This window comes from Crocuta crocuta, unplaced genomic scaffold (genome assembly GCF_008692635.1).
Source record: "Crocuta crocuta isolate KB4526 unplaced genomic scaffold, BGI_CrCroc_1.0 scaffold72, whole genome shotgun sequence".
Taxonomy (NCBI): domain Eukaryota; kingdom Metazoa; phylum Chordata; class Mammalia; order Carnivora; family Hyaenidae; genus Crocuta; species Crocuta crocuta.
Window position 1 is genome coordinate 6,297,864 of NW_027529427.1, and position 10,755 is coordinate 6,308,618.

General features: G+C 49.3%; 1 protein-coding gene across 1 annotated transcript in view; it reads left to right on the forward strand.

Moving 5' to 3' along the window:
- The first annotated feature begins 66 nt into the window (after positions 1–66).
- The window catches only part of IQSEC3 (IQ motif and Sec7 domain ArfGEF 3), a 109,661-nt gene continuing 98,972 nt past the window's right edge, over positions 67–10,755 (forward strand). The window contains 4 exon segments of the mRNA XM_077759026.1: positions 67–275; positions 277–534; positions 5,051–5,149; positions 5,865–5,870. Coding sequence (XP_077615152.1) covers positions 67–275; positions 277–534; positions 5,051–5,149; positions 5,865–5,870 — 572 coding nt within the window.

Below are 10,755 nucleotides of genomic sequence, written 5' to 3' on the forward strand. Positions count from 1 at the left end.
CGCCGCCCCCCCCCCCCCCCCGCCGCCCGCCGCGGGGCAGGCAGGGCGCAGGCGGCGGCGGGCGGCATGGAGAGCCTGCTGGAGAACCCGGTGCGTGCCGTGCTCTACCTCAAGGAGCTTACGGCCATCGTGCAGAACCAGCAGAGCCTCATCCACACCCAGCGCCAGCGCATCGACGAGCTGGAGCGGCGGCTGGACGAGCTAAGCGCCGAGAACCGCAGCCTGTGGGAGCACCAGCAGCTGCTGCAAGCCCAGCCTCCGCCCGGGCCCCTCCCNGCTCTCGCCCGCCGCGCCACAGCCTGCTCCGGAGCAGCCGCCGCTTCAGCACCACGGACAGCTCCTGGCGCAGCCCCAGCCGGGCCCCAGCAGCAGGGCTCACGCACCCCAGTCGCCCCACCAGCACCCAGTGGCGCCCGGGGCCGTCGCCGACAAGGAGAAGGAGCGTCCCCCGAGTTGCTGCACTGCCGCTGGAACCCTCCTTCAGCACAAATCCCCCGCTGCCCTCGGCAAGGGCGTCCTGAGCAGGAGACCCGAGTGAGTGGGGAAGAAGGGATGGGGACTGTTGTGACAGAAAGGGAAGCAAATGGGTAAAAGCAGGAGATAAGGGAGAAAACAGGTGCACCTAAGAGTCTGAAGGACTAGGGTAACCTAAAGTGAAGAGATGAGAAGATGCTTGGAGGTAGAAGTGTGTCAAGGAGATTTGGGGGGAAAGAGGAATTGATATCAGTGTTTGAAAGGGTTCAGGGGATGTTGGAGCAAAAGAGAGCATCCAGACCATTCCTGGGGGCAAAGGAGGAAAGAAATGGGTTTTAAGGGATTGGGGATATCGGAAACTGGCAGGTTTTAAAGAAGACAAGATTGGAAGGAAGTTGTGGTGAAAATTAAACCGAAGAAAAAAGAACAGTTGAATTTTTTAAGTTAGGAAAAATTTGGAAGGGAGTTTGGGTAGTAAAATTATTTGAATGGAGAGTGAGATATGAAAAAGACAGAGGCTTGGCAAAGAGGCATGTTAAGAGCTTTAAAAGGGCTAGGGTCCAGGCAGAGTAGAATTGGGGTCTGAGAAAATTAAGGAGGCAGGGGATACGGTTGAAAAGTAGGTATGATGTGAGAAAGGCAGGGGAGCTGGGGACAGAGGAAGATAAAGGATGGAAGAAAGCATTTCCCAGAGGAACGAGTCTAGCTCTTTAACTGATGCAGTGGGAATCAAAGCCAGGAGTGGCTCTTTGGGGAAGCTTACTCTGCTCTGACCCGAGTGGGCATCTTTCTTCTGAATCCCCATGGAACTAAAGGGGCACAAAGACACATCCCACCAAGCCAGTAGAGGACTCTTATAGCTTGAGGACTCAATCTGGCTACAGCTTTTTCCTCTGACTCAAAGAGGATTTCTGTGCAGGGTGGTTGACAATTGTGGAAAGGGAACAATGATGAAAGAGATAATTGGCAAAAGGAATTGTTGGTATTTGAATGTTTAAATCTCTCGTTTATGGCTGGTGACTGCAAATCCTATTTCCACTTGGTTATCTGGTGAGAATAGGAATACCTCATGTTGGGTGCTGAGAGAGATATACTCATTAACCCCAGGGAGGGAATCTAGGACCTCAAGCTCTTTAATTTCAATGTCTGTGAACTAGGGACATGGGAAGAAGAGATGAAAGAGGACTGGAATATTCCAACCTCTGTATTGGAAAGGCTGTGACATATCAGCTTCCTTCCTCTGATTATACAGGTGACGGGAGAACTGCATGGAAGAACATTTCAGGGGAAATCAGTACCTACTCAGCACTTGATCCTGACAATGGTGATGCTAAAGGAAGAGCTGGGTGGGGGGAGGAAGGAGGAAAGCCAAGAATCTCCCCTTCATCAGTCTCAGCATGTTTAGGTCTGTAGATACTTGTGGAGATTTGATGTATTCCTTAAAAACTCATTTTCTCCTCACATCTATATAGTTCAAGAAGTTGGGTCAGGATACGTTAGCTTGCAGGATAGATTTGACCAGAACCATGGGCTCTTAGGGATGAAGATCCAGGATGATCTGACTTGGCAGACGTATAGCATTTGATTCAAGCCCCAAGAAGATGCGGCTTTCCTCCCCAGGTCCCTCAATGGCCTATTTGCTCTTCCTTCAGTTTCATGGTTTTCTTTCCTTATCTGGCATAAAAAGCAGAAAGTCAGTTTTCCCTCAGTCCCCATGGTTCAACAAAACACAACGTTCTTACAAGGTATTGCCTGGATTTTTTCCCAAATGGGGGAGGGGGGGAGGAAGAACTATCCATTCATTTCCCTGGGGACAGCCACAGCTTCCTGGTAATTATGGTTCTTCACCCGATTCTTCTCCTCATGCCCTTTGGTATCTCCCTTCTCTTCCACACTTTCCTTGCATCCCTTCAGGGAAGCATGAGCAAGAAGGGTTTAGATAATTTTTCTTAAAGAAGGACTTACTGTGGTCCCCAAAGTAGCTTAGAGAGCCCAAACTCTCCTGTCCAGGTACACTTGCTGGGAAACCAGGGATTTAGGAGTCACTTGGACTGCTATCCAGCTTCACAAGTCAAAACCAGAGACACACCATAGTATCCTCCTCGTCCCTTCTCCTTTGTCCTGTTTTTGCTTCCCATAGGAGCAAAACAAAAATAAGAAATAATTAGAATGGTGGAGGAGAGTGGAAGTTGTTAAAAATCTTTCACTTAGAAAGCTGTGCCAGGCAACAAGAGGTTAATATCACAAGTGGCTCCTTCCTTCCTCTAGATCCTCCAGCTTTTCCCTCTGCTCTCCCTGAGGCTGGACACCAAGATACTTAGAGAGAATACCTTACCTCTTCCCTGCAACTCTCTCCCCCCTTGGATGTGAAGTCATGGACATCTTGGCTGGCTGAATGCCTTTTGTGCCTTTTGGGCCACCCATTTCTTTCCACTATTTTGCCTCACTTCAACCTAAGTTCCCCCCACAGAGCCTCAGGAATAAATCATTGTAGCTGACTACATGTTTGGCCCCATGCTGCTTTCTACCTGTGACCCCCATTTTGTATGGCTGTCATCCTCTGCCCATACCTCTCAATGGTGCAGGGCTAGATGCAGCCAGCAGGCAGAGAGAGATCTTTATGGATAGGGTGAGATGAGGAGAAGAGCAGAGCCAGCAGCCCTCTCCCTGGTGTTTCTCCTGGGGAGCTCCCTGATGAATCAGTTCTCTACTGGGTGTGCTGAAGTAGGAAGACGATATGACAGATGAGGTCTTTGGATCATAATTTTACTGAAATCTTTTCTCATTTTTCACTTGCCCTTCTCTGGCCTCGTTATAGTAAGAATGCAGCCCTGGTGAGACTGCTGAGGGTTGAGTGAGGGTTACAAGGGGCCAGGCATTGTGTTAGATGCATTATTTCCCTACACGGTTTGTCTCTTATTCTCAGAACTCCTCTTCCTGCCCAAATCCAGGAGAGGCAAGAGCCTTGGGGAACCTGGGACCAGGAAATAATGGATCATTTAATTGTCATCAGATCTGCATTAATATGCAGCCTGGCCTCTCTCCCTCCTTCTGCTGAGGGAGATGGGAAGGTGGTGGCCTTGGAGGTCAGACCAAGGAAGCAATGATGAGGGGGTGAGCCAGTGCAGACATAACATGGAAGAAAGACGCTGGAGGGGTTAACGTTCTTTCTCTGTATGCTTCCTGGCTCTTGCTAAGCTCCAGCCCCCACTGCTTTTGCCTCTTAATGAAAGCAGCGATCTAGCTTCCTCCTCTTTATTTTTTCAATCAAGGCTCACAGCATCTACAGAATTGATTATCCCTTTCCTGGCTGGAGTCAGAGCCTCAGCCTGATCTGGCAAAGTCTACTTCTTGCCATGGAAGCACATGACCTTACCTGAAGCTACTGGCTTCAGTGTGACCACAACTCCCTGTCAGAGCACATGCTTGCGCACCCACCCAACCATGCATTTAGAGCCCGTGGATCCGAGGGCTTGCCTGTGTTCCCCAGCCCTCAGGCAGGGGATTACTGGAGGCTGGGTAAGATTCCTGAATTATAAACCAAATTCAGCTCCTACTGAATTTGTAGGAGTAGCCATGAAGTAGCCATGAAGTCTGAATGGCTCAGTAGCCCCTGTCCTCTCTTCTCTTTCTTCATCCTTTGTCTTCCTTTTCTATTTTCTCTTCCTCACTACTTTCTCCTTCCTTCTCTCTTTCCCCTTTCTTCTCTCCCCTCAAACTCTTTCTCTCTCCCATATTTTCTCCCTTCTATCTATCCATTGGTTCCATTTAAGCTGCCCAGAGAAGTCTCCTCTTCTCTACTCCCATCCTTTAAGCATAAAATAAATCTTGGGTCAATTATTGAGCCCCACGGTATCATACTGACTAGAGGATAAAGGAGAGTAGAAAGTCATTAGTTGTGCTTTTTAGCCTGTTATCTAAAATGCCGATTGGAGCAGGTGTCTCTGGTCTTACTGAGCCTGGGTTGTCTGCCTGGAGATGGCAGCTCATGTCTGGCCCATCCTGAGAGCTATTAAGAGACTGTGAAGGTCTGTCAGTCAGTCAACTGCATTTAATCTAGTGTCCAGCCCATTCAAAACTGTACACCCTGTGCTGCGGAAAAACAAGAAAGAAGCAAACAGTCCTTGTTCCACATACATGAGGCATATATCAAGAAACATTAAACAAGTATAAGCAGATTGCTGCTGCCGAGAGCCACCCTCTATCAGAAGAGAACAGGGTGAAAAGGAAGAACGTATAAATCATATTGAGAGCCCAGAGAGAAGGTTATATTGGTTGGAGTCAAGGGTTTATGTCAGGAAGAGTAAGAGCCAAGGGTAGCCGGAAGGAAGACGGAGCCATGATTCAATTCGCAGAGATACCAGTACTGCATATGCATATCATCCCGTTCCCTGACAGTACAGTCCCCCCTGCCTTAATCACCTCCCACTAGGCTAAACCCTTTCAACACAGTGAGAAAGACCTTGACACTCAGAGTCCTTGCCTACCTGTAGCTGGAAGGTCTGTTGCTGAGGAAGCAACGTGAAGGCCAGTGCTCACCAAACTGCAGATCCTCCATTTCTTCCTCTACTCCCAGCAAGAAGAAGACTTCTTGCTCGTCAGCTGGAAAATGGGGCCAGAGTGAAGGTTCACCAAGAGTAAGGAGTGTTTATCTTTTTGTTCACCTAGAAAGTGGGCACGTATAAAGATTCTTTGTCCCCTGCTTGTCCAAGAGCCCAGACGACTGTTGTTTCCAACTTTTCATCCAAAAAGAACACAATTCAAGAGAAACAAGTTACCCCTGCTTCAGGGAAAACCCACCAGGCTCCATCCTCCTCACCAGCTCCCTATGCCTTGCTCCATCCCGCTCTTTCCTTCCATCCCTAGGCCCTTCCCAGGCCCACAGACTTAACACCTTAAGGGCCCCACACAAAGGCATCCTGGGACATTTTCCCGTTGGCCTGAAACCAAGCAAGAGAAACAGTGGTTGCTTCTGCTGATTCAGCAAATATCTGTGCAGCCTGAGTTTCAAAGGTCACTTATGAGAAAAGGCAGATGGGATCAGGTCTGGGTGGAGAGCTGATGAAAGTGAAGCTGATGGGGAAAAGGAGGGGAGATCCGGAACCAGCAGCAGGACTGTGGTCTGGAAAGAGACTTGGATCCTGAATTTAAATTCTGTGTAAAGGTTTTTAGACAGACTGACCTTGTTGGGGAGCCTCAACATTTTCCACTGGGGCCCAAACGGACTCTCAGTGGCCCTGGACACTAAGCAGCTGCTTCGTAAGGGGGTTCTTATTGAGGTCCTGTGGACACTCTCATTGCATCTGGCAGATCCCCAAATACAAGGCCATCTGGCAGGATTTCCAAGGCTTGGGCCACTGCAGCACCTTCCTCCTCTGCTTCTGGAAAAGCACAAAGTGCAGGTTCTCACACAGGCTGGAAAGAGTTTCTTGTTTCTATGGAAGAAGGTGGCGGTCACCTCCATATCAAGGAACATGGGCATCAACAAACAAACAAACGAACAAACAAACAAACAGGATCAGGAATACAAACTGGGAGAAATTAGGTTTTTCAGGCTGAAAGGAATGCAAGGAAACCGTAGAATTACAGAATTTTCAAGATCTAGGTGGTTAAGAACATGGGATTTGTGGGGCACCTGGTGGCTCAGTCCATTAAGTGTCTGACTCTTGATTTTGGCTCAGATCATGATCTCACAATTTGTGGGTTTGAGCCCAACATCAGGCTCTGTGTTGACAGTGCAGGGGCTGCTTGGGATTCTGTCTCCCTCTCTCTCTGTCCCTTTCCTGCGCTCCCTCTTTCTTAAAATAAATAAACATTTACAAAAAAAAATTTTTTTAAGAACATGGGCTTTGAAATCAGGCAAATCTGGGTATGAATCCTGCTCTATCACCTATGAGACTTTACATTCATTATTTACCCTCTTTAAGCCTCTGTTGCTTTCATTTATAAAATGAGAAGTAATATATATGTTGAAGGGTTGTTGTAAAATTTAAAAGTTAGGTGGCATCATTTGTTAGTACTGTTAAGGACACATAGGAAGTGCTCAATACATTGTAGTATTTTTATAGATAAAGAAACCAGGACCCAGGGCCCATCCACAGTAAGACCACAGTGAGAGACTCCAAGTTCAGGATTCTTTCCATCCTTCCAAGCCTGCTTTCCACCTGTGCCCTTTTCTCATCTACCCCTCTACGTTTGACAATGTATACCCAAGCTGTTCCAGATAAGTGAATATGGAGCTTACCTTGAAATGCAGCCAAGCAGGACAAATCCACCATCCCTTAATGATCTGTGATGAGGTCCCATGCCTTTATAGTTGGGAAATGCTTCCTTAAGCTCAACTTAAGTTTCTTCTGTTGAATCATTGTAAGATTATTTGCACTTCTTCTAAGGAAATCAGAGTGATCTGAATTATTACCCACGCCCCATCGTGATAAGAATGACCTTGCCCATTTTCTAAATGGGGAAACCCCAGTCTCATCTAGTATATGACCTTGTCAAGGATTAAAGTAAAGCATGAGGGGAATGGAGTCTGAACCAGGAGAGTGCTTGCAACTTCCCTGGAATGAAAGCTATATCCATTTGTCCAAATTCTTCCATCCTGGGGGTGGAAGGGCGGCCCTACTCTTTGCAGGCCTCTGATGTCAAAAAGTTGCAAAGAACAGCAGGGACTGACTGAGAAAAGGAGAGCCTGATGTGTTGTGGGATTTGGGGTGGTGGTTGAGGAGAAGGGCAGGAGCTGAGGGAAAGCTCTACTTTCTCCCATAAAGCCTAAAGATAAGAGAACTTTCTTAGATGAAATACCATCTAAGGGGGGAAAAAAAAACAAACAGAAAAGAAAAGATAGTGGGCTTCTGAAATTCCATCCCAGGGTGGTTGTGGCTGTTAGGCCACCACAGGCAAAGACTGCTACATGTGGCCCTGGGCACCGTGGGGACATGGGCTGTTCTGCTGTTGCTCTTTGTTCAGAATACCCCATCTGGGAGGGTTATGTAACTCTGCAGGACCGGTGTATGTGCTGAGTGGTACCTTTTGTCCCCAGCAGGCAGGCAGGCGACTGTGGACAGAGGCCATGCAGTCTTGTCCAGGTTCCTGCCCACACTCTGTGCTGGCATCAGGCCACTCCCTCTGGGCCACAGCTGTAGGGGCTGGAGGGCTTTAGGAGCTGGATCAGGGTCCTCCTGCCCTTTGGAAGAGTCAAGCGAACGTCAGAGCTGGAAAGGTACTAAAAGGTCCTTTGGTCCAAATTTCTAATTTGGCAAATGAGAAAACTGTGGCCCTAGAGAGAAGTGACTGGTGCTTCAAGATGCGTCAGCGGCAGAACTGGGCCTAGAACTCATCATCTGGTGCTCTCGATATTATACAGGGATGGGCCCTGGGTGTACAGGGCCGAACCTACAGCTAGTTACGGGGATTCAGGGGACCCAGGGAGGTCTCTGCCTTCGGGCTAGCTTGCCTGTGCCAGCAACTCCACAGTTAGAGATTCCTTTCGATATTTCAAGGTTATCCCCCTTGTTAAAATGCAAATTCTCCTGGGACAGGAGAAAAACAACACATTTAGCTATATCAGCCTTCACACTTCAGCATGAAACAGGTTTTACCTGAGCAGTGTCCGAGAGCAGATTTGATAAGGAAGGAGGATCCCATGGTGGTACCGGTTGACTAAGGGAACGTGGATGAGGCTCACAAGAGGTTGAAGGGCTCATGGGGGAGGCTGTTGAAAGCCTAAATGATTTTCAGCTCTTCTGTATTTTGCGGGAAATCGGCACTGCCTTGCCTGGACCGGGCAAGCAAAGGGGTGGGGGGCCCACTGCACTCCCGCACAGGCGTGTCTCAGAAAAGTAATTATCTGGGGCGTAGAAGGGATGCTTTCTCAATGTGCTTCATGCGCAAGTCACCAGGCAGGAATTTAAGGAGCATCCTGACACTTGGTAATCTCTTTTGATCCTTTTTAGGATCTTAAAATAATTTGTTAGTTGGCAACTCTATTGGGGTTTTGCGATGCTGTGGAAACGTGTGGGCATGAAGGGTTAGCAGGCAGGGAAGGTTGGTACTGCATGGGCCTGGAGAGAATGGGGGATGAGAGGCTACCTCAACATCTAGTGGGTGCTTGATAAATACTGTTTGAATAAATAAGCTCTTAATATGTGCGTTGTAGGCAGGCTCAGCGGTTGCTGAGTGGAGGGAGGTAAGGGTGTGGCATCAGGGCTGAAGAAGATCTCAGATGGAGGGAGGACCCACGGGGGAAGTAGGTTGTACTTAGTTGGGTCCAACAGCCCAGTTTCTGCAGCTGAGTATGCATGAGAACCTGGATCAGTGGCTCAGCTCTTAAGTCCAGTGGGGGAGTGAGAGGCATCTGAGTGCTCCTCCCAGCTACTAGAACCCACCCCAAACCTATCCATGAGCATGAAGAGGCCTCCCCTCCCTCTGCCCCAAGACCAGTCAGTCAAGTCCTGAGCCTGGGAAGCTGCCATTAAGAGTTAAGCATGGGAAAGCCCTTTGAGTATTTCATCTCAGTGCCACCCACATGGCCTTCCTGCCCTGCACACGGCCTTGTCAGAAGGCTGAACAAGAAATGGGCAAAAGGTCTGTGATGATGGGAGAGAAAGGAAACCCAACCTGTGGCCATGTCTCCAGGTGGGAAGAGAAGAGAGAGCTGGATTTTGGCCTGAGAGACGAAATGGGAACCAGTCTCAGGCTCCAGGCCTTGTGACTCTTATTTCTCGACCAGGCAGTATCAGCTGTGTTGAGTGGACGTGTAAAAGGTGTGGACGTGCTTGCGGGACTGAGTGGGTGCAGGTGTGCATGGATGAGTGTGTTACTCGGGCTGGGGGAGATGGATTGCAACTCACACGATAAAATGATGTGCGGGCCTCACAGCAGAACTCAGCATAAAGGCCTTCCTGCTACTTCCCCATGACACCCTGGTCTGGTCAGACCATCAGAACTCTGGGTTCTATCTCCTTTCTCTGCAGGACTTATTTCATCTCTCTTGACTAGCCACTTTCTGCTGGGTCTTCCCCTCTGTAAAATGGGGCGAGTCTATAACGCCTCTATTCCCTCACTCTGTTGCAGATGTTAAAGAGGCCAGGCCTCTGGAGGCCGTGAGCTCCTGGGAGAAAGGCTGTCTGGAGGGTGGGCAAGTGGAGGGGTCAGGGATATGAGACTCTCTATTTTTGAGGTACTGTGTTTGGAAGATCAAGTAGCCTGCAGCGATGTGATACATGGAAAGCTGCCGTGTGGTTTTCCCTGAACCTGACTTTGCGTAGCTTTGGCCAGGGCCTGGCACCACATGACCCCTCAGGGCTTCGGAGCTATCAGGTCAAACCAGCTGCCTCCCTGCCTCCAATCAGGAATGCACTCCCGATCCCAGGCAGAGAGGCAAGGGAATTCCACAATTTCTTCCTTGATAAATGATTCCAATGCACCACAATTTTCATTCAACACATCAGTTCAACCCAATGATTATTTTAAAGCAGCAACAGCAACAAAAACTCTACAGAGCACTTGGGAATCTCTTGCTTATGTCGTTTCAGTATTTCCTGTGCACAGTCTGCTCTTTACAGCGATGCCCTGGATGCTTCCAAATTGGCTTATTTGACATCTTTGACATTCTTGGGGCTACTTAAGTCCTAAGAGGCAATCATGGAGGGCCTAAGGGAATTCCAGAGGCAGGCAGAACTCTGACCGAGAAGCCAGGATCCCTGAGTTCTGATTGCTGCACCCACCCTCACAGACCCCAAGTGTAGGCTTGGTGCAAATCCCTCCCCTTCTCTGGGCCTCGGTTTTTTACTCTGGTCAATGGGGACAATCACTCTTTGCCCAGGTCTTTAACTCTTGTCTCCCATTGATTCGCCACGTCCACGAAAAGCAGAGCTGTTAAGAGGTTGCTGCAGCATAAAGGACTCGCTCGAACGTGAAAAGTGGCTTCCAGATGATAAGAGCTTTAGAGGGAGCTCAGGAAGGGGGACAGAGGGAGACTGAATTACTATCCAGTTCAGAAGACCCCTGCAGTGTAGGACGGTCAGCCCAGCAGGTCCGGGAGGAACGAGGTGAATTCTGGAAGGGGCTTCCAGCTCTAAGTGCCGCAGGAATTTCCACTGGGCTCCCTCTGGACTTTGCATGAAACTCGGGGGCAGCTGGAAGGGAGAGCTCAGAAACCAGGAACCTCTGCCCCCCGGACTCGCTCGGAAAGCCTGGGGAAAGCCCTTCCTCCTCTGGCCGCTTCCACGGGGGCTTCTCCGTGGGGGAGGGCGCGCGCTGCCGGGCTTTCGGCTGCGT